Consider the following 25,147-nt stretch of genomic DNA (forward strand, 5'->3'; position numbering starts at 1 on the left):
AAAATTCTTTTCATGAAATGAATGAAAGTTTATTTTAATATCTTTCCCTGTCAAAATTATCAGAAATTCTATCCAAGTTTGTATTTGTGAATAAAGGATACAGTCACTTTATAAAGAAAAAATAAGCCACAACCAGGCAGGTGAATGTGTATATATTTAAAATTTAAAATTATTAGTGACACTAAATATAAATGGTTTAAATACACTAAATAAAAGGCAATGGCTGTCCAAAATGATTAAGAAGGAATTAACCAACTTTTTATGCTGCTTAGACAGAAAGATTCCAATAGGTTCAAAGTAAAACTATTTTTAAAAATATCAAGATTTAGTAAACAGAATGGCTATATTAATATTATACAAAGTAGATTTCAGAACAAAGAATGTTATCAAGGTCATTTCCTCATACTTAAGGAACTACTGAGTTTACCAAAAGGAAACAAAAGTTAAAAACATAAAAATTACAGAACTACCAAGGAAAACACATGCTTAATTAGAACTGTCAATTTAAATATCCTTCATTATTGATAATTCACAGAAAAATAAAACAGAGTAAAACAAACAGAAATTAAATAAATTATCAGTAAACCCAACCTTAATGACATTCATAAAACATTCTGCCACAACACAAGAGAATAAATAACCATTTCAAGAGTACACAGAACATTAATTAAGACAAACCATATTCTGGGAAATAAAACAAGTATCAAAAATTTTGAAGGATTTAAGTAAAGACTAATCTGGGTATTATTCACAAACATGGCAGATTTATAAAATGTGAAGAAGAAAGATGTTTATTTCTGGAGAAAAACAAAAGATATTGCCTAATGACATTCTTTCTTATATTAAAATATATGAATAATTATAAACCATTAACATTAGTTATATGTAAATATGTGTGTTGGATGTCTGCAACTTTCCCATATTAAATTAATTGCCCACACAATAAGCACTTTGACTTCTTCAGCAAGAAAAGTTCCCTGCCTCTCCTTTCACACAGACTAACAACCCTTAACTCTGGATGAAATAAGACCAACTGTGTGTTCAGTTCCTTTCCTCTCTATTCAGGGCTGGCCTTTCATCAGTGCATGGTCCCTTAGGGAAAGCTCTGATGTGGGCTGGTGAGTACATTTAGCCTCATGTGGAGAGGTTTCCTGACCTCCTGCTTTCCAAAATGAGTTCTGAATCTAACAGGAGAAGTGGTGTTATATATTAGCCTCTAATCTTTTCCAAATAAAAAGTGTTATAAAATTTTAAGATTTTACACAAGTTTTAAGAGTTTATAATAGCTGGAGAAACAAAACAAAATACCAACAAAGTACTAAACTAAGTGGCAATAAGCTAATTTTATTTATAAATGATACAGCTTAAACTTTCTAAGGAGTCTTCAGAATTAAACTATTCCCATACTATTTCATACTTGGATATAATATACTTTCATAATCTGCAATAGTTTTGATAAGGAAAAAAATAAAATTCACTTTCATTCTTTCCAAGAAAAAGTCTCCCTTTAAAAAGTAATGTATGCGGCAATTACAATAAATAGGCCACAGTTAGTCGCTTTTAATTTCACTCTCAACTAAATAAATCTCCAAACTCATAGTAACTCAATAAAATGCCTGTGTATTATGAAGATGCAAGGTCTCAGAAAAGGCTTTCTTTTGACATGGGACAGAAGTACATTAGGCTCCTGATCTACAGTCTTACAGACTTTCTGCTTCCCACTACATTTGCCCAGTTACCTTCCATCAATGCAACTGATGAAAACTTCAGTATGACTATAGTCCATTTTGGCTGCTAACAAATCTTCATCATGATAACTGGGAAAGTTAGTCTTCCTTGTAATGTGACAAGAATTTATAACTAGAAGTACATCCATTAACCCTATGTGAGTCTATTGTACCCCAGAAAGCTGCTCACTCCATTCTCTCCTACAGCATATCTCCCTTTTCCTGCTATGATTATTGGGCCTAGATTGGGCCTAGGAGAAACTGCTGGAACATTGGTGAGGAGTTTCTCAGAGATGCTCAACAAAGAAAGGAAGACTCATCTTTAAACTGACTAGGTGTGCAGACTAAATAAAAATGGAAAAAGGAGAAAGTAGAACACTGGAGTTCTTTCCCTGGTACTTGTTCTATCCAGAACCCAGCAAGCAGCCTCCTGTTCATGGCAATCATAATGGGCTACACCTTCAAACCGTGAGCCAAAATAATTTGTCTCCCTTAAGTTCTTATCTATTTTGCCACAAAATAAAAATAATAGCTAATACACCAAGTTCCTAGGTTTTCAACTTCTAAATTTGTTTGCATTAGTCTACCAGTTTTTTAGATTTCAAATTTCCATAGTCTGAGAGGACTACTATAAATGATGGTTAACAAAAGAGACTTCTGAGCCAAACCCATGCAAAGTTGTTAATCCTAGAAGCTTTATCAACTGTAGAACATAGGTCTTTGAGCCTCAGGGGAAAACAAACTGGTCTCCAGTTTGGATCAGAAAACCAATCTAGGCCCAATAATCATAGCAGAAAAAGTGAGATATGCTGTAGGAGAGAATGGAGTGAGCAGCTTTCTGGGGTACAATAGACTCATATAGGGTTAATGGACATACTTCTAAATAATTTGATTCAAGTCATTTAGAAAGCACAAAAGGAAAACTATTTTGTCAAGTTTAGAGTGGTAACTTAAGCCTAGAATAGAATCCTAGTATTTGAAAGGCAAGGGCAGTAACATCATTAGCAAGATGAGTTGGCCTAGGCTATTAACAAGTTCCAAACCAGTCAAGGCTACATAGAGAAACCCTGTCTCCAACAACAACAACAACAACAGGCAATTTTTTTAAAAAAGCCCTTTGGTGACAGAGAAAGTAAAATTTAAATTTTTTGTCTGGATAAGAGATTTAGACTCAGAAGCCCCAGGTATGAAGGTCGCTCAGTAACAGATCATTTATGAGCTGCTGGACAAGTTGCTTCATTTCTGAAACTCCATCTCTCCCAGCAGATAACCACACAGGAGTCTTTTGAAGACTTGGCATTAATGTCTTCTGTTTACTAAATACTAAATGAAGTCAGGCTTTACATTACTAGCTGGCTTCACTCCCCAATCATGTTTAGTTTACCACATTTCACTGTAAAAGTGGAATTGGAATTGGAATAAAACTCAAGAAGCCAAATATATAAGCTGCTTTAAAATGAGTTTGCTGAATTCTAAAGCATCCAATAAGCCTAAGAGGAATCTCATGTTGCACATTAAACGTATAGTGTGAAATAGTGTCACAAATGTCTCTGCAGTAAGAAGCTCCCTGACCATCACACTCCATGTGTCCTCATGAGAAGAAATGTACGATGACATGTCTACAAAGAACCACTTAAGAGAAAATACATTTCTTTCTCCGCTTGAAGCAAGGCAGTCACATATTGCTCCCTCCTGCAAGCTTCCCATTGTGCTTGGCAGAGGGAGGGTTACATCAGCATGCTCACTGGAGCTAAGGAATGTTTACAATGAGCTGCAAGCTTTGGCTGCTCGGGTTCTAAACTGGTTTCAGATGCTCCAGCAGAGTGGAGAAGAGAGAACAGCTGGGCCCTCATTAACATCACACTGTTATTCAAGAAAGCTATTTGTAAGAAGAAAATTATGCTCAGATTTTGGGACTTACTAAATTATATGGATAAGTTTTTTCAAGATAATACAAATGATTATATTGATACAAAATTGAATAACCATTATTCACCTATTAAGGTATATTCTCATTATGCCTTTTAGTAATTTAGGTTTACCACCAAACTTAAAATATACTTAATTCTAATTGCAAAAAAAGCAAACTAATTCACAACAAATTAGTTAGAAATTATTAAAATAAGACCTGTTTAGTATATAATAAATATACACAAGAGAGCCACAACATGCAAAATAAATGAGTCCACATTATAGACATGGTAAAACCTTCATGAAGAACTGGAGCATTCTTCACTAAACATGGCTAATCTCCTTAGTAATCGTTTCAAACACTACTACCATTTAGAAGTAAACTATTAGTCATCATGGCGTGAGCTAAGGAACAATTAGCTCTCCAAGTAAAGAACTTGAAATGTTTCTAATTATAATCACATAGCACCCCTTTAAAAAGAAAAGACAAAATCAAAGAATCAGACATCAAAAGGCCATTAGGTCTCAATACAGACCATTTCCAGACCTTGTTTACTCCACATAAAACCTCCTTTGGGGTGTTTTCATTTTTCACTAAGAACAGTGATATATATGGTTTAAATTACTGAAGTTTCTTCAAAGTTCCTTGACATTTGTGTTTTCTACAATTAAAATGAATAAATTTTATATCAGGTAATAAAAATTAGAGGATTAAAATTTAACAGTTACTAATTGTAAAGAACCCTCATTAACTTTCATGACACCAAACTTCAAGAGCTATGATTTAGGAAAAAATAAAGGAAATTCAATGAGGAAATAAAAGCATATTTTTCAATGCTAGATGTACTTAACTTTTTTAATCTATTGTTTATAATTATCTGACAAAAGCCTTCTTCCAGGCAGTCCTGTCTGTTTGCTATACTCCTGACTTCTTGATCAGACATTAACATGTCATACAATTCATGTTCTTGAAATATTAATTCCTTTCGATGAGACAGCTCTCTTCACTGCTAACTCTTTTCTAATCCCTCCTTTGCATTTAGCCTATTGCCAGTACTACTAAGCAAAGCCAGTCTTTCTGCACTGTCACTTTGTCTATCCACCACTCTGCTAGCATCCTTTAATCAATGCCCGCCCTCCAGGGAAGCAGGGCCACCTGTTGGACATGCTTTGGTTCCTGCTAGAAATCCTTAGTTACACACACACAGCATGCACTCTCCATGTCTTACAGGAGTGTTCTTACAACTTCTGTGTAAATTATACTATGTATAAGATAAACTGGGGCAGGCATGTGGTTTAGGAATAAAGTGCCTGCTTGCCCAGCACACAGGAGACCCTAGGTTCCATCCTCAAAACTGGGGATTTGCTATATACCCTGGTGTATTCAGAAAGGAACCTGTGGACCTTATGAGAAAGAACTTCACTACTAAAATTAATACCAGACCAAAAGATAATTTATGAAAATTTGTTAGCAACAAAACTTATTTTCTAGATTTCTATTTTCTGATAGCTAACAGCCAACATATATAAAAATGTATCATCACTAGGGACATTTTATCATCACTTCAGATGTGTTACAGAACTTTGTCTCTTTAATGTGAACGAACTAGATGCAGAAGCACTGTGTTCACCATGGCTGATAACTAGCTTCTTGGCTCAGTTGCACGGGTGAAGATCTGGTTTCTTTTCACTGTCATTGGTACTACTTTTATAATTTTCAAAAACACAATACACCAATATTTACATACTCGAACACAGCAGACAAAATTGCATGCACAGCAATGGGTATATAAATTTAAATAACTGTAATCCACCTATAAAGGTAAATTCTTGTTAATGTCGTCTAGTAATTTAGGTTTAACATCAAACTTTAAATACAATTAATTCTGGTTTTAAGAAAAGCAAACTATAATATTCTGAACAAATTACTTATAAATTATTAAGATAAAGCCTGTTTGATATATATAATAAATATATATTCAGATTAATTTTGAGACATGCATCTAATAATTCTACTGTAACCATAAAGTACAAAGTGGTAATGCTTTGGTTTAGTTTACTGTTTTTATTATGACAGTTATATATGAATAGATATAAATATAAACTGGAAAAGAGTGCTTTCATCACTAATTAGCAGAGAATTCTGCTCATTGGTATGACATAAAAGTGAAGGCAATAAAACCCCAAAGTAGAGAAAGAAGGATAACACACACTACTTATGCCAACTTGATAGAAATACTATTGACACAGCCATACTTTCCTAGGTATAATGCTGTGAACTGAAAACAACATTTGAATCCATGTTGTTGAATATAAAGAAAATTATAGAAAGTATCATTGTCAAATGACTGGAAAGCCCATACATAACGTCTCAGTGACATTTTTGTTTTGAGGGCTATTACAGTAGCTTCACCTAGAGTCTACAAAGACATAGCTCTGCCAACTTCCCAAGTAACATTTTCAGGACGAGTAACAGAAGCCAGGTACCAGGACAACCAGCCTTCCCAATAATTCCACATCGAAGCATACACTCAAAGAACTGAAAAGAGCAACTGTCCTTGATAACTTATAGTGGCATTATTCACAATGATTAAAATGTAGAAATAATCCAAATGTCTATTAGCAGTAATGGATAAAGGGATTATGACATATGTTCATCATGTAATATTATCCACATAGTTAGAAAAACAATGGAGGAGTAGATGACATACAGTAACTGTGTAAGGGACTCAGAGCTTTAGTTGTGCTGCTAAAAATTAACTAGAACTATATAAAGGTAGTATATGTATAATCCTGTAATATTAAATTGCTCAATTTAAAATATGATTTATGATACACAAATTTGACCTTATATAGTAAAAAAAACTATAGCTAAGTGGCTGGAGAGATGGTTCAGTGATAAAAGCACTGGATGCCCTTCCAGAGGATCTTAGTTTAACTCCCAAGCCACATGGAGACTCATGACCAGTCCCAGGGGATCCTGTGTGGTCTTCTGGCCTCTAGAGTGCCAGGCACACAAAGCACACATGTGGTGCACAGACCAGGCAAAACACCCATCCATGTAAAATAAATAATTAAAACAAAACTATAGTTGCAAAAAAGCACAGCAAGTTTCCAAATTCAAATACCTACAGGGACCCTGGTGGTGGCACACGCCTTTAATCCCAGCACTCAGGAGGCAGAGGTAGGGGGAATCTCTGAGTTCATGGCCAGCTTGGTCTACAGAGAGAGTTCCAGACAGCCAGAGCTACACAGAGAAACCCTGTTTGGAAAAAACAACAACAACAACAACAGAAAGAAAGAAAGAAAGAAAGAAAGAAAGAAAGAAAGAAAGAAAGAAAGGAGGGAGGGAGGGAGGGAGGGAGGGAGGGAGGGAGGGAGGGAGGGAGGGAGGGAGGGAGGGAGGAAGAAGGGAGGGAGGGAGGGAGGGAGGGAGGGAGGAAGGAAGGAAGGAAGGAAGGAAGGAAGGAAGGAAGGGAGGGTGGGAGGGAGGGAGGAAAACAAATTACCTACAGAGGCCAAACAATTAAAATCAGAAGAATCAGCCAAAGGCTGTATGCCTCGCATGTGATTATGTTACTTGGCTGTTTTCATTCTTCTGATGTATAACTTTCGCCTTTTGGTAGTTTCTTGACTACTCTCATGGAGTCTTGATTCATTCATTATTCATTATTTCTTTTCTCACATTATTTTTGGTGACTCTTTACACTGCTTCCAATTTCACTGGTGCCTGGGAGGGGGAGGAGATCTTGCCTTGGACTCTCATCATTGAACATGATGATCATGGTTTGGCTATACTGGTTGGCCAGTGAGACCTGTGTCCATCCTTTGACCACTGCTGCTGTTTCTGCTTTTACTTGGGTGCTACAAACCTGAACTCAGATCCTCATGCTTGCACCACAAGGCTGATGCTCACTGAGTAGCCGCTTCAGCCTGATGTCCACCCTTCACATTACTTTGTATTTTTTTTCATGTTTAGTTTTATATTCTAGATAGAAAGAAAAGCTTAATATCTGTCTAGGAAGAAATTTAGAGATAGTCTACAACACTGGATGAGTAACAATTTCATTATTTCTCATTTTTAAATGTTTGATGATTATTATTGGTTTTCCTTTTAACCTACTTTAAAGTATAATTTTTAAGTTTACAAACAAGGGTTAAAAATGAATCTACTAGCTGTTTGTTACTTTAGTGTATTGTTTATTTAACAACCGTGATTATTTGAAAGCAACCATGACTTTCTTTATGACCTTGTCTCTGAACTATGCAGTTAACTCTACATGTGTCCCTGAGAGGTGACAGCTCAATAATCACAGAACTTGTTTCAAAACATCCAGAAATCATTTTGGAGTCCTCAAATATTATGATGTTGTCAGCTAATTCAACATGGTACAAACTAAATCTGTGTTCCAAAGAAAGGAGCCTCAGGTACAGAAATGTATAATGTCTGCTGAAAAGCTTGAATGGATGAGAAACTACTAAACAGAGAAGAAAGAAAACTATGAAGAATGACAGGAGCAGCACACAGATGGAAGTGACATGGAAAGGTGTGAGACTACAAGTTCTCACTAAATGAATTTCAAAACAGAGGTTTAGAAATGAAAAATATGAATCAAATATTCTAATAAGTGACATAAACTAAATGAAGCCAACAGTCCAAGTCTGATACACACATTCAAGGCACACTGATGATATCAAAGGATGGCCATTAAGCCATTGCCGACTTCAGTGTATAAGAAAATAATCTAGAGCCAGATGAGGCGATGATGAACACACAGAGAATACTGAGTGGAAAGAATAAAATGGAAGAATGGTTTGAGTTATAAAACCCAAGAAGAACAAGGCCATAACAACAACAACAACAAAAATCCACATAGAAGTCTCTGGAAACTCTGGCAGGACAGTCTTGATAGAAGAAAAAAAGGCAGAATAGCTGGGGCTGAGGGGTGGGAGGTGAGGTGGGGGAAATGAGTAAAATAATACTTTAAAGGAAATTAGCTTTAAAAGTAAAGGAGATGAGACCTAGGGTGAAGTAATGCTGAGAAAGGGTTCTAAGTTGGAGAATTATGTATCTATAAATGTTAAGAAGATAAATATGGTTGAAAGACTTAGGCAGCATCTTATATCGTAATTCAAAAATAGAGAAAGATGCAGTATTGTTTGTAATAGGAAGCAATTAATAGATGAAAAACCTGGTACATAAAAACTTCACTTAAAAAATGCAAAAGCCAAGGGTTTAAGAAAAGAACCTTAATGAAATCAGAAACAATATTTTGGCTTGGATCCAAGAGAATGGACTAGGAACCAATTTCATGTGTAATTAGAGACAGAGGATCAGAGAGGTGGAGGAGGACCAACTACTGGTCTAATAATAATGACAATGGCTACACCATACACTTTGTGAACAAATAATGCCAAGAACATTTTTTTAAAGGGATAAAAGCTCAGAAGGAGTTGTCTGCAGTCTATTATATTAATAAAGCATACACCGAATGGTGTGAAAAATCAAAGAACCCTTGTGGCAACAGAGAATATGATGATTTTCCTGGAGTAAAAAAAAAAAAAAAGTCATTTGGGAGATGGTGAGTCAGCCTTTGATTCTCTTATTAATTTTGCAGAAAGCTAACCGTGCAGCACTTCTCAGGAGGTCACCGAGCTCCACACGCTTCCCTATATCCTCTTGAAAAAGAAGCAAAAGACCACAAAGCAAGCTGAGATCAAGGACTTCTTTATTTTAAGAAATCAAGTTTCAAAGTCAAGAAGAGGTCAGCATGCAACTAGATTTTAGTGCCACAAACTAATCTATAATTGAATCTACATTGAATCTCAATAATTGATTGCAAAAGTGATGGTACTGACTGAACAGGGACTGAACTATGTGATTATAAAGAGCACAGGAGTACACTATCACATTCCAGAAAGCTAGCCAAAAATTCTGGGCAAAGATAAGTTCTAGCTGCATATTAAAAAAGATGACATGTGCTTAGCATCTCCCAAATTGTCTCTCCAAGTGATCACTATAATACCTAGAATTGGAAATAAAAGGAAACATCTTGATAACAGTATACAGAATCATATAGGTAAGCTAATGAAACCCTTCAATAAGGAAAACTCCAGTAAATGCAGAGGCACGAACTGCTGAACCTGAAACTAGATGAAATCTGCTTTAGGAATTAAAATTGGAGCTAGAAAGATATCTCCTATCTCTCTCAAATAAAAGGCCCTGCATCTAAAAATATTAAACTACTTGTTAATGGGGACTGTACTGTGGTGACATCACAGAAAAACACCTGGATTTGAGTATAGGATGCCTGACCCTGGTGTGCTAGACACAGAGTGCTGCAAACATTACAACTAAATGAATAAAGATGGATGGGAAAACCAGATAAGAATATGAGTTGAAGATCCACTGACAATTATAAATCCACATTCATTCAGAAAAATCAAAGACTCAAACTATAGGTTATTAAAAGGTGCATCTTGAGTAAAACAGGATCTACAGGCGATTTTCCTAGAAACATAGCACTTCCTGGCAACTGAGCAATGGTTTATCCAGTCGTTGATCTTTACAAGAGCACAGACATTAAACAAGTCCATATGAAGCACAAGCAAGACAGTGTACTCCCAGATTGTCTAACACAGAACCCAGGAAGGTGCACAAACTGTAGTAGCTCTCTAAGTGTGTACTAAATAAACAGAGCATCAAAACCAGATGTGGTCCAGCCCATTCAAGATAAAGTAATGAAGGATAAAATAAAAACTGAAGCCTGAAAGCTACTACAGAACCTGGAAAAGAGAGCAACATTTGAGATACACTCAGGAAAAAATCTACCATCAAAATAGCTTGATAAAACATCCAACAGAAAACATCAGGAAAAGTGAGAGGCACCTGAATGAAAGAAGACAGTCTGATGAAATGGCAAGGGCATAACATTAAATTTCTTCACACTGTATCACAGAATAAAGACAATAAGTTAGTAGCATGGGCACCACAAAGATAAAACAATTTATCATTCCCAAAGAGAAAGACAAAGGACTTTAAGATCTCACATGAAACAAATTAGCTCCAAGTGAACACAGAAAGGCACTTTATACCATGAAAATGTTAACTCAGCAGAGCAATTAGATACAAGTATGAGACCTAAAATGTTTGATTTCCAGAAGCATAGGAGAAAGCTTTTGTGATCAGAGTTGATATCAAAAAAATGTTTCTTAGCTATGACAGCAGACCCTCTACTCCATAAAGGAACAACAATAACAAAATCAAATACCTAGATCGCATCAAGTTCAAGAACCTATGCTCTTGAGAGGCATCTTAAAGTGCAGTGAGTAAAGGCACGGGAGACACTAAGCACCGTCTTCTGAAACTACAGCAGGTGGTCTTATGATCTCCAGATGCATCCCCTGCCACACACACACATATTGTCTCCTACCCCAATATATATGTAAGTATGCTTTTATGGCCATAAATTGGGAAAAATGAAATGAAAAGTCCCAAACTGGGAGAAAATATTTTCAACTATTTAATAAAAGAATTATATTTTGAATATATTTTGAAAACTCCTCAAAACTAATAAATACAAAAATAACACAGTAAAATAAAGTTGCTAAATAAAAATTGTAGAGTGTAGCAGAGGGATCTGGGCCAAGTAAAAGGATGTGAAATGTATCATGCTATGGTACTTGAACTGGGGACTTTATGAGATCACCAAAGACAACAATGAATGTACATGGGCAATATGTTCATGAAAGACTAAAGTGGAAACTTCACTATCCTCACAAAAAGAGCTATCCAAGACAGTCTGAAGGAAAGTGCTGACATGAACCAGAAGATGCTTCTTTCTGTGGGAAGAAGAGAAGTCATGTACTGGCCAACCTGTCACAGTCACAACAATCCTGGGGAAAGTTTAGCAAGCTGGATCCAGCAAAATTTTTAAAAACTGTTCAGTGTGATCAACTAGCATTTATCCAAGAAATTTAAAGTCTAATATTTGAAACCATATCTATGCATTTATATGACTTATTTCATAAATTACATTATTTTATATTAAAATATGCACAGTGTTCTATGATTATTTCAATGAGCAGAATATTTCTGAGAGCTGTAACATCAATTCATGAATTTTAAAAATATAAAAATTCTTATCAGGGCAAGGGTAAAATGTCTGTCAAGCACACATGAAGCCTAGGATGTCATTTTCAGTATGACACAAAAGAAAAATATTAACAACAAAACAAACAAAAACAACCTCTTAGCAAACTAGGAACAAGCACACTTTTTATCAGCTACAATGTGCCAAGCAAAAACCTTTAGACAAACAGAATGCATTGCCAGAAGCTTACCCATCACACCCATGATGACATGAAAGATTTTATTAGACATTGTAATAAAGCAGAAAGCTAAGAGAGAGACACCATAAAAACTGAAACAGAAAAAAAAAACCTATAATTATTTGTTGACTGTGTAGTTAATACTGTGAACAAAGCAAGTTCAAGGTAAATTACTTTAAAAATTCTTAAACTTTAAAGATATAATTAAACAAAAATTTTAAATATAGCCATTCATATTTAACTGCCTTTCTGTTCAGAGGGATACAAAATTCAAAACTATAATTGTTTGTTTTAAAAAAGTAAAATATAATAATGTGTCCTATGAGTTACTTAAACATAAATTAATAAAACAAATATAAAATATAGAAAAGGTTTTAAATGTTTAATAAAAGATACTAAGATAGACAAATTAATGGAGAAATATATTCATTATAAGAGGGAAATAAAAATTTTATTTATTCAAAAATTTAAAGCAAAAGTATTACAAATCCAACAAAAAAAGTCGTGCAAAATTTCTACAAAACCTGATTCTGGAATTCAAAATGAAGAGGCAGCTGTAAATATCTAAGAAAACCTCAAAGATACAGCCTAGCACAGGGAGTGCAGGTTCTCACTCTGCAGGTGCTCCAGGGCTAGCATATGCTCAGGGTAACTGTAATGATACAGCAGAAGCTAGGCTAAGGAATGCAGTCACAGTCACTTTAATTGTACTAATAATAAACACACTGACAGTTTCTCAGTGGACACTGTCAATATCCACAGTTCCTTCCAACACCCAGGACAGGTTGCTTAAACATAACCTCGTGTAAGAAAAAACATTCCCCTTTGGAATGAGTTTCAGAGTAAGAAGAAAATATGACAAGTCTAAAGTCATTGGGGACTCATTTTACTACATTTATATTTCTCATAGATAGATTGTTTTATTGTTGAATTACTGTAAGAGCTTATGATCTCTGCCATTCAAGGTCTAGACTAATCCAGAGCGGACAACTGGAACTGGGGGTGGGGGGTGGGGGTGGGGGATTTGGAGGTAGGACAGAAACCTAGTACAAAGGAAACACCCTGGAATCTACAAGGTGGCCTTGTGAATTAGTATCCTGACATTGTTTGGATGGCCAGGAACCAGAGGCTGGATAGCCCAGAGCACTAGGATAGAACCAAACAACTGGAAAAAAAGTCGATGAAATATCCCTAATGATATTCTGCTATACCTGTACACCAGAGCCTAGTATAATCATCACCAGAGAGGCTTCATCCAGCAACTGGTAGGAGAAGATGCAGAGACCCACAGCCAAGTAAATTAGGAGGAATGGGGGAGGAAGGACTGTAGAAGCCAGAAGAGTCAAGAACACCACAAAAACACAGCCCACAGAATCAACTAAACAGGGTGCACTGGGACTCACAGAGACTGAAGCACCAATCAGGGAGCCTGTATAGGTCTGACCTAGGTATTCTGCATATGTTACAGTTGTGTAGCCTGGTCTTGTGGAATTCCTAACAGTAGGAGCAGAAGTTGAATCGACTCTTTTGCCTGTTCTTGGACCCTTTTTCTCCTATGGGGTGCCTCATCCAGCCTTGATATGAAGTATATGCCTAGTTTTATTGTAACTCATTATGCCATGTTTGGTTGATATCCAAGGAAGGTCTGCTCTTCTATAATGGAAAATGGAGGATGAATGGTTCTGGAAGGAGAAGAGGGAGGTGAAACTGAAGTCTGGATGTAATATATGGGAGAAGAAAAAATGTTTTTTAAAAGCCCACTGAAATAAAACTCCCTTTTGAATAGGCACATGATTATTTAGGATTCTGTTAATATTTGTTCATAAAAAATACCAGGACAGAAACACTGTCCTTATAACTTTGCAGCTTTAATATTTTTAAATCATTCCCATTTGAAGATTAATCCCTGTTGCTAATAATATTATAAATGTTGATTCAAAACAGCAAACAAGCAATCAGAGATAAGGGAGACTTAAAACAGCTTTATAGAAAGTTTTCCTAATTGTGTTCACAAATAAAACCTATTTTGAAAATAACTTAAGGGGTAAACTGTTTTTCCACTTACTAAGAGATTAAAAATACTATACATGTTAAGTGAGAGGCCATATTATTTGTTTTTAGTCTATAGTTCATTTTGTTGGAAAAGTAACATAAAAAGGTATTTTATGTAATTTCTAACTTTAAACAAAACTAGAAAAAGTAGGCAGAGAAGATTATCTGCTAATTTCATACACATACAACTTCCTAGAAGGGCTTTCAATGAGATGGTAAACACTCACTGAATGCTATAGCACTGAGAGTAGGCTTTAATGGTTCAAATAGAAACAAAACTTAAGAACACTCTGAATTGAATTGCTTTAAAGCCCCATTTACACCTTGTCACATTAACTCTATATGTAACTAAAGTCTTACTAGAAAGGCAGTTAACATGTGAAAAATATAGACATTTTCCAGAAAGCTACAGATTTAAAAAAAAAAAAAACCTTGATTTGAGAAAATACTTTTGTGTATGTGCACGTGATTACCTGTATTTGTATGTAAATTTAGTCAAATAAGTCACTAAGAACACCTCACATTGTTTCTTTACATGCAACACTTGCTCAATTACCTATCCTTTGTTAATATGCAGATGCATGTCTTAGAGCACTGGAGTCACAGATTTTCCTCAGCCAATGAGGTGGATCATGGGAAGTATGCTCTCCATGTCTGAGGTGAGCAAAAGATAGGAAAGGCCTTCCTTAACTCACATCAGACCCTTGCAGACATCACTGAAGAGTCAAATTCTGTTCGATCCAGGGTGTGTATGAAGGGTTAGTTTCACACATGTGTCTTTCCTGACCAGTGAAAGCCGGATAGAAGACTATGTCCAACAGACACACATATGGATGTGCACAATTTTACATTCCCCACATTGATTCTTCTTTTCCTCAGTCTATGACTTGTATCTTTTTGTTAAGTTTTGTATAAATAGGACAGTAGAGAATGGGCTATTTTGTATGAGGCTTCTTTGCTATATATTTATATTTGTGAGATAAATAAATTACTACTTTATATTTCTAGTACTACCAGAAAAATTTGTCTATGCAGTGCTAGTGTAAAATATATTTCATGTGTGCTTTTCAAAATTGCAAAAAAAAAAATTAAAAAGCATGACATGAAACTATTTGTTTCATGTCACCTTTTGAATTTTACTGCAAAACCCTTGAAAAAGTTATTAATCAAAAAGAAGATTTTAAACACCTCACTGATTACTTCAGACAACTTCTGCACTACCTCAAACTATGCCTTCTTACTATTATAGTACCTACAACTTAGCCTTAAATTTGATAAATACAGGAATATTAAAATATGGATAAAGTAAAACATACCATCTATATGTGCTGAGAGATTTTTATTTTGTATTTATATAGTTTTTTTTGTTCTGGGAATCAAGCCCAGGTTCCTTTTCATGCTGACAAATTTTAACTGCCCCAAAGGAGGAGGCAATAGCATTGCAGTATTAGTCCAGACAGTAACACTAAATGGCTCTGTTAGATGCAAGCATTTTTCTAGTTGTTAGTCAATGAGTTTCCTGTATTCTTTACTTATTGAAAAACATAAACCACATATAGTTCATGACATTAGCAGTTAAAGTTTCAGATAACTTTTAGTTTTGTGAAGGCAATAAAATTACTTTCTATAATAAAAATGAAACAGAAGAGAAAATGATCAAACCTATAGAAAACAAAAATACAGACTGGTAGTAGTCAGTAACATTAGAGTAATTCTAGATCCTAAAAGCAGTCAGTGAGCTTTCCAGTTACGAACAAAGGGAAATGCTGACTGTGGTCTCTGATGGTTAATCTTCATTGTCAATATCCTGGAGCAGAGAACCACCTGGAAGGGTGGTGAGGAATACTTTGGGTGTGTCTGTAAGGGCATCTCCAGAGGACCAACAGAATAAGGAAGAGATATCCTGAATGTGAGCAATGCCAACCCATGGCTGGAGACATGGTAGGGGCCAGCAGGACACAGGCATTCTTATCTCTGCTCCCTCTCCTGCCATCCAATGACTGACTCTGCTCTTCCATACCCTCCCTGACATGATAGAATAAACCTCTAAAGCCAAGTCTCAAAGGTCTTTCCTTTTTGGGTTGTTTCTGTCAGATATTTGTCACAGAGACAAGAAAAGTGACTGACATGTGATCACAAATATATGAACCTTTCAATAACAATAGCTTTGAACTATTAAGCTGAAACTGAAAACAAATACTAAGTTAGGTCTTTCAACTGCTTAAAGACAGGATCAGCACCATCTTCTCATACACTCCCCAGACCTTCAAGTCTCGGGTATGACTATATCATACTAAAGTCACAGAATTTCCCCACTAACATCTTAATCAATATAGCATCATCATTAACAGGAATACATCTACATGGTTACAGAATTCTGGGATGGAATTCTGTGAGAGAATCAAAAGACCTGAGACGTGGGAACTAAGACACAGGAGGAGCAGATCTAAAAAGATGAGGCCAAGATGAGAGACAAGCACACTCAGTAAGAGCTCACAGATGGAAAGGAAATGAGGCCAGCCATGGCAGGCAGGATCTCCAAACAGGACAAGACCAAAATCCAGGAGAGCTTCCTTCCCATGTCCCCACTCTCAGTGAAATCAATAAAGAGCTCCTCCTCTCTGCCAGGCCTGCTATTAGCAATCTGTCTTTCTGATTATTGCTTATATGTTTTAAAGTCACTGACTTGTGCTATACTTGTTAGATACTCAAATATAAACTTACATACACATACTTCTGGCTTCTCTGGCATCTTCTACTATCCATTTAACTGCACATAAGAAACAGCCATTATTAAATGAAATAAAGAAGAATAACTACATGAGGTTATAACACAATGGTCTAAACACTAGATTATTTTTACCTTTGTGTATACTTATTAAAGAAAAAAGCTTGCAAGAAGTCAAGGCAGGTTTTTACATCATAGGCTGCAAAATGAAATCATACTTAGGCAAACAAAACAACACAATTCTTAGATCAAGAGGAGTTAACAGCCACTCCTTGGAATCTTCCATTTGGAAAAGATCCAGCTTCTGCTATTTAGTCTCAAGTTCTGACTTCATGATAACTTCCTCTGTTATTTTCCATCTTGATTATTGCTACCCTACTAGGTTCTAAACTGTTAAGACCATCAGCCAATTAATTGTTCAAAATGGGGACAATGACTACCTAGGGTATGGGAGGAATGAATCTACCAGGAAATTTTACTTAAAGGTCTAAAATAGTTTATTTTAACTCCAAATAAAGTGTGTTATTTTGATATGATCCTTTCAAGCCCTTGATGAGTGTTAGTGTTGTCATGAATCAAGATGACAATTTAATGTTTAGTGAGTACAACTGCTTGCCTTTTGATCCCCTTCATGGCATCTGGTTCAGAGCTGATGTGAGCAAATAAGCAACAAGCCTTTCTGTGGATAAAAACATTACTTCTTGTGATGTCACAGAACATAAATTATCCTAAAATGTTCATTTAGCAAGTAAGTCAATGCATTTTACTAATAAAGCAAGGGGAAGAGCTGGGCTGCAGCCTCGCAGGGAGCACGTGATAGATAGGAAGGACCCTCTGGGCACTTGTGTAAATGACTGGTTTGGAGGTTCAGGAAAAAAATATCTAGGTACACAAAACTCAGGGAAGCCACTCCCCTGAATCCCTTGGATCAGGTGCTATGCTGACTTTCCTCCAGGTAAATCCAGTCTGCTCTGTATAGCAACTGCCAAAGTTCCTAAATGTATTTTCTTACGTTGCCTGACACACAGTAACAACTAAGTATTTATTGAGTAAATCGGTATGTCCCAACTAAAACTTACACAGTAAAAAGCAAACACAGTCAGAAAGTCCATTCATACTACATAAATGGATAGAGAAAGACAAGCTCCAATGTCAGGCCCTTCACATGACAGGTCAGGAGATAAATGGATTGCTATCTAAGAGTATTCTTACATTTGTGAACATGATAACTAAAACACTCTAGTACCCAACAAAATCTTCACAGGGATTTCTAAAGGACCAAAGGCCTAAATCTCATTTTGTAAAAATGTGTTTCCACTTAAGAGGAAGAGAGCATCTGAAACTACTAAGTTCTATTTTCTCTCATTCCTATCACTTAAGAACAGCTGAACTGCTTTTTTTACTTAAACAAAAAATCAACTAGTAGAAAGTCTGAAAACAGAGATCCAGGATGGAAAAGCAGTGTGAAGCAATACCCTACATGGCTATTGTGAACATGACACTCACAGTCTAGTCAACTTGGCTCTCAGTGAGATATAAGCAACTTGTGTTTTTAATTTTTCTTTTAACTTTATCTTTATGTTATTTGCATAGATGTTTGCCTTCCGGTGTGTCATTATACTCATGCATCCATGCCCACAGAGTCCAGAGGGGCATGGGATCTTCCAGCTCTAAAGTTATACAAAACCATTAGCCACCAAGTGGGTGTGGAGACTAGGACCTGGGTCGGTGGAAAGAGAAGCTCTTAACCACTCAACCAGCTCTCCAGCCCCAAGTGAGAGCAATTTTTAAAATATTAAATATTTTGTGACTGCTTTTTTTACTCACTTCAAAGCTTCCTCAAATTTATGTATCTTCCTCTGAGCATCTTCTTTCTCTTTATCAAGTTCACTCTGCAATTCATGAACCTGCATGAGAGAATTTGTGAAATTTACTGGACAATATGGATACTCAAGAAAAACAAACAACAACAATCTCAAATCCACTGTGATATGAATTCAGACTTACATATCTCACAACAAAAACTTGTTTATCCATAGAATAATATTTTAACATTCTCCCAATATTCCTTCTCAGTTCAATACTAATAATTATATTCTCTTAAAAAGGACTTTGCATACATCAACTTCACAAAACACCAATCATTTTGACAAAGGAAAAAAATTTCACATGCTTGAGAAGACTAGGATAAATAATGTGTCTGCATGGACCAGATATAGAGTGGCTATTATAAAACCTTCCTTCACTAAGCATGATTTGTGCATCCATTGACTCAAGTCTGGAACAAACATCACGGTTGCCTCCCTCCTGCATGTAGCAACCCTTGAGTGGGTAGGATGACAACACCAACCACAAAGGCGAAAGAAAATGTTTTCACACATTCAAAACTGCAGTATGGATACCCCATGGGACATGATGTCGGTCTTAATATATGGAAAAGAAAATTTTGAACTGCTAGAAAGAAAGGGAAAAGTGAATGACTTATCCTTGCACCCACACAGCTAGTAAGTAAGGCTGCAGAGTCTCCCTGACTGCTAAGTTCTCAACTTGGTATATGAAAGTACCACTTAGACCTGCTAGCCACCACCATAGGACTGAATATGAATCTGTTATACAGTGAGGCAAAAAGGAATGACAAAAAATGATGGTTAGTGAGTGGCACACATCACACACACACACCCCACACCACATACCACCACCACCCCACACACTCTAAAACCATGTCACACACTGCATCAGAACTAGGAAAAGTAGATTTTTTAAAATCAATTTGGTTGGAACCTATTTAACTCAAATTCCACATATTTCTGGCCTTTCTTTTTTATAATTATCTTAAACTTTTACCTTTGTATAAGGCAAATAAATTAGTAAAATCAACTATATTCTTTTAAATTAGCAGTGAGGCTGGAGAGGCAATTTTTCATGATAACATCAAAAAACCTCTACTAGTTTCTCTGATGGCAAACCACTAAATCAAGACAAAACTGGGAGGCAGAAAAGACAATGCTGAGGCAGTGACTGACCAGGAGAATTAGCAGACATAAGCCCCAATTTTTGGTACTATAATGATCAATTTAAAATATCTTATAAATACTATTTTCTTATAATGAGAAGGATCACCTCACCTTGAAATTTTTTTTACCACTAAATTTATTTTATTCTACATAGGAAAAAAAGTCTTTTCGCAATTTACCAGGCTCAGACCTCAACTGCTGTCTCACTTCTTACAGACACTTGATATGTATTACTCTGCTTAGCACGGTGTGAAAATCTTACATTGGAATAGAAACAAACTTTGTTCATTAAGTATTTGGAGGCAGAAAGAAACTCTAGATAGAACAATAGGATAAGTTTAAATGGTCATCTTCCTACTTATCATGTTATTAAGTGTGCTGTGTCTCAGTCCCCTCCACAAATGGGGTTGACAATAGCCATTTAAGATTTCTGGTAACAAGTGACTTCAGGCAAGGTTCTTGTGAATACTAGAACATAAAAAATTCTCAGTGATGTTAAACATCACAGCTACAGAGTCAGATAGAACACTATATGTATCTCTCGATTATGTAAGGTCATTATGAATAGCAGTCATCATGTGCACAGTACACAAGGCTGACTGCCCTTTCAGAAAGCAGGCCCTGGTTGTCAAGCATTCTGAATTCTTCTAAGTGCTCTGTATCACTCACTACACAATCTTAACCTCTTTCAAATCTTGGTTCTACTACTTAATGATGTTTAGTGAGAGGCACCTTAATAAAAGTAACTATTTCTAAGACTATCAGCTCCATTTCAGAAGGGAGAGGGGATTTTCAGGGTTGGGGAGAAGGCCCCCCCCCCCCCAGTCAAGAGACATGCACTGATGCACATTCTTGTAAGCTGTTTATCACTTATGTTACTAAGTGCCCAGCATCCCTGACCTACACTACAGCAGTCATTAAGAAATGTTCTGGGTTTGTTCCTCTTGACAGGATATTTTAGGATTGCATGCTTGAGATTCCTTTTAAATTATGGATTTGTTTTGATCTATATTTCATATATTTGTTGGTAATATATAATTAAATAATCAGTGCATACTGATTTTGATGGAAGACTACAACTTACTATTTGTGTTTTAATAGTATATAAATCATTTTTACATTAAGAAAAAATAAAAAACAACAGAAAGATGATGCTACTGCTTAAGAACTACTTGTATTTATTTCCATTTCTTTTTCACTTATACTTTTTTTTTTTACAGAGAGACTTGCTATGTTGCCCAAAGGTAATGTGGAATAAGATTTAATATGATTTACTTCTAATCTTTTTTTCAATATATAGTTAATATTAAACTATAGTATTGAAGGTGGTTAAGGCACCTAGTTTACTTTTAAACCTGAGAATTTACTATTAAGTAGTTGATTTCAAGCACACTGATTGAACATATGCTAAATATGGTTCACATTCCCTTCCATCCTCCAAATTTAGGTAATAAAAAAGGAGCATATAAATGAGAAAAGCATGTAAATTGCTCATGGCCTAGCAAAGGAACAAAGAGCTGGGGCTGGCCCCAAACCAGCAGGCTGGACCACACCGCCTCTTAACTCCTCTAGTCTCCACAGCCTACTGTTAACACTGTGGGTGACCTCATAGTATGAGTTTACTAACTACTACAACAGCACAATTTATTTTTCTCTTAACTTTGGGAAAATTATCCTTTTTAAAGAAAGTTATGTCAGTAGAAATTAAAAATGCAGTCTAATATATTACATATAAAACTGCTGTGAACATGTTTAAATTATTTCAATAGAATTATATAAAGTACAATGAATGCTAGGCACTGGAAAAACTGTACTTTAGTGTTTCAGAACTAACATTACATTTGTTAATAGTTATGACAGTGATTTTTGGGAGAAGTCAAGTCTAGCATGGTTTAACCTGTGCTTTAACCTATGCGTGTGAGCATCTGCCTCATGTTCTTCATTGGGTAAACAGCACCATCATTCTTTACTCCCAGTGCCTGTTTGGAAAACAAGCACTAGGTTATTTGTAGGAGGCAGGTGTTTCCTTACTAGTAAAATCATTTACTCCAGCAGTTTCCTGATTTAGCAGATTACGACACTTCATCAAACAATGACGGTTAGCTTTATGGCCTATTACTTGTTTGATGTTCAAAGATCTGAAGAGCAGGCAACAGCCACCAGAGATCAATAAAGACCATGAGATAATATGTGTGTGCTTAAATTAGGGCCAGCATCTGATGCTGTTTCTTCCACCTCAAAGACTAGTGGGATGGTATGCTCCCATCCTGCTGCTTTGGCGCTGGCATGAGGAAATAATGTCATTCAGATGGCATTTCCTCCTCTGAACAGATATTCAGAAGCATTTTATACGGAAAGTCACTGAACGTGCACACCTGTAACTCTCAAAACAAAAGCCTATACACGCCATTTAGCTATCCTGTTACACAGCTCAGGACTGTGTGAGATTTATGTTAGCCCTTTGAGCTGTCAGAAGGATATTCCCTCAGGGGGTAGAAGACATCAAATCTTCAAGGCTTGAGATCACAGCAGGTTTAATAAAGAAAGAAGAACAGATGTCAATTTAAAGGGGGGGAGATTATGGAATTAATTGTGAAACAAAAATTGACACACTGAGGAACCTTTTCTTTTAACATAAACAATCTCAGTAACATATGCAATGTGAACAAATACATATTTTTCTTCTATAGACGGTTGTTTTAAACAAGTCATGTTTACACTGAAAACAACAAAGTGTAATCTGGTTACTTTATTTAAAACTCAGGCCAATTGACAGCTCATGAAAGGAATAGCTGCTGTTGCAATGCCTAATAAAGAGGTTTTAGGTCTCCTTTCAGAAGTGAACTACAACAGGAATGGCCAGTAGGTTACTGATAAAAATGAAATTATAACAGCCACGTAGACACTGCTTTCTAAAAAGAATGCACTGACCCTCACTTGAACTTACAAGGTAACTAACTGAAGGCAAGATGAAAGCCTAGCCTCCCCTTCTTCATTTTGCATCTGTCTCCTTTACTTCTGGGGTTACTCATTTACATCTGCAGTAGTCAGGGTTCACCACTAAAGGACAATCTACCTAGGAGCCAGTGCTCCCTAACTTACCTCACTCCCTTTAAACCTGAAAGCACAAAAAGAAAAGGAACTGAGGGATCTTACTGTCTGCTTCTCACTGCCCTTGCTCTAGACCCCACAAAAGAGCTAAAGGGTCTCCAGTCATTGTTCTGAACCTTGGACTCCAAGGAGAGCAGAGCCTTGCAGGACCAAGCACCTCAAAGAGGTGAGTTATCCACTATGGTGAAATCATAACCTGGAGCAGAGCAGGCATTTCCAAGGAATCAGCTGGTCCCCTCAAGCAATAAAGACATCTTCAGAAAACAGTGCAAGCCTAGAGCTGAGATATTGATCGAGCGGACCACAGCTTGACCAGAACTGCTTAACTCTGCATACCACTTGCCCTCCACCCTAATTCTCTCTCCATTTAAACCTAAAGCTCACATCCACTCCCAGAAGATAGGGCTTGTGGTCACTGAGCCACATTTTCTGCTCCATAGATTAAATCTCCTTTCTCTGCTTCTCACTACTCCTTGGTTCTGTGGTGTGTTGGGAGGTGGCAAAGCCTATCTTCCAGGGCTGCTGCAAAGTGGGCTTTTGTCCTAAGCTCCAGTTACAAAGCAAATTCTCATGTTTCCTTCCCTTTGTCTATTCACCAGGGAGAAAAGCTGACAGCAGAACCTTAGATTACTTGGTGGCTAAAATACATTAAAGAGTACACTAAAAGCAAAGGCTATCTGGGTCTGTCTCCCCACAGAACAGTGCTCGGTATGCCTTGCTCCTAGAAAATGGCCCATCCTGTTTCACAGGCCAGCAGATGAGAGAACTGGCAGAGACCACAGAAGAACAAGAGGTCAGAAAGGTGTCCATAATGGAAGAAGAGCCAGAGGGCTACCCAGGGACCAACAATGAACAGTACACCCAGGCTAACCAGTGCCTTACACAATGAAGAAGGCTTCCAGCAATCAATCAATCAATCAATCAATCAATCAATCTCCCCCCTCACTCTCTCTCTCCCTCAAGCAAAATATTTAGAAAACTGCATTTCTCAGCAATAGAAACTGAAAAGCTTCACTTAAAAGACATTATTTCATATTCCTGTTCAGATACTATTTTGTAGATATAAATATACTAAATACCTTACAATGAATTATAATAAAACTGCAGGAATAAGAAAATAATTACAATTATAAAAAGCACACAAACAGATCAATCTACACCAGAAGAAATCCTTTCTTTGTAAGTCACAATACATTCTTTATCCTATACACCTCTTGGAGGGCTGACTGACTAGCAGCTCCCAGCCTCACCATATCACCTCACAGGATGTCTTGTCCAGTAGAAGTATTAAAAGAATGTCAACTAAGCAACTAGAGGACAAAAACGATGGGTTACAATGTGAATTGAGAATGCTACAATACATACCAGGGTTAGCTTTAATTTACAGATATTTTAATGGAAGATAAGCCTCATTTTCTATTATATTTTATAAGTGGATTCATTTGGAAATATTAAAAATAAATAATAATAAAATATCAATAAAACTTTTGTTATTTCAACTACTCTTACTTTAGATGTTCTTATAGCAAACCATTTCAGAATTGAGGTATCAGTCACAAATCTATAAATTGTCTAAAGTATGAAAAAATTTACTTACTACTGATAATTAAAATACATTAAGAACATTAAAATACATTTAAGAAATTGTGCGTGGTAATGCTAAGAAGCTCCTAAGCTATAAGTAGTCAATGCTCTCACTGTTTTAGGGTTTTTGATTACAGATTTGAAGTTCTTCTATCATGGATGATACACAGGAATGCAATGAAAGTCCCAATTTCAAACTTGTAGAAATAAAAGATCAAGTTGTTCGTAAGAGAGGGTCAGTCAATGAGGAGCTTCACTCACCCAAAAGAGCATAAAACTAGAGCTTTTAATGGTGGTGTGATTAATAACCAAACTTGAAATTGGTCGTAAACATGAAAACTTTCATTATATTGGTTAGCTAAGATTGAATTAGTAAGAAAAAATCATTTAAAGGATGGGATAAATCAATTACTTTATTAAATCAGCCCCCTTCACCTGCTTAAGTTGTTATTTTAAATGTTTGTATTTTCCAACCATATTACCTTTTTCTCGTAGGCATGTTTTAAATGGTTTTTCTCCATGTGAAACTTATTCTCTTGATCCTGTAAATGACAAATGTTTATTCTTAGTATGTTTTATATTTCCTTTAAAGTCAATAAAAATTAGTGACCTGATAAAAGCAATGAATGTACTGGATATCAAACTTAAGAGTAATACATGTCATTTGCTTATCATTAAGAGAACCCTAA

General features: G+C 36.1%; 1 protein-coding gene across 3 annotated transcripts in view; it reads right to left on the reverse strand.

Annotated features, from left to right (window-relative positions):
* Cep112 (centrosomal protein 112) overlaps window positions 1–25,147 on the reverse strand; it is a 407,052-nt gene that overhangs the window by 283,267 nt on the left and 98,638 nt on the right. For all 3 annotated transcript variants that reach the window (XM_034505950.2, XM_076935566.1, XM_076935567.1), the window contains exons 16-17: window positions 24,941–25,000; window positions 18,577–18,656 (exon numbers count right to left, since the gene is read on the reverse strand). In XM_034505950.2, the coding sequence (XP_034361841.2) occupies window positions 18,577–18,656; window positions 24,941–25,000 (140 nt within the window). The remainder of the gene's footprint in view (window positions 1–18,576; window positions 18,657–24,940; window positions 25,001–25,147) is intronic.

Source organism: Arvicanthis niloticus, chromosome 6, assembly GCF_011762505.2.
Source record: "Arvicanthis niloticus isolate mArvNil1 chromosome 6, mArvNil1.pat.X, whole genome shotgun sequence".
NCBI lineage: Eukaryota > Metazoa > Chordata > Mammalia > Rodentia > Muridae > Arvicanthis > Arvicanthis niloticus.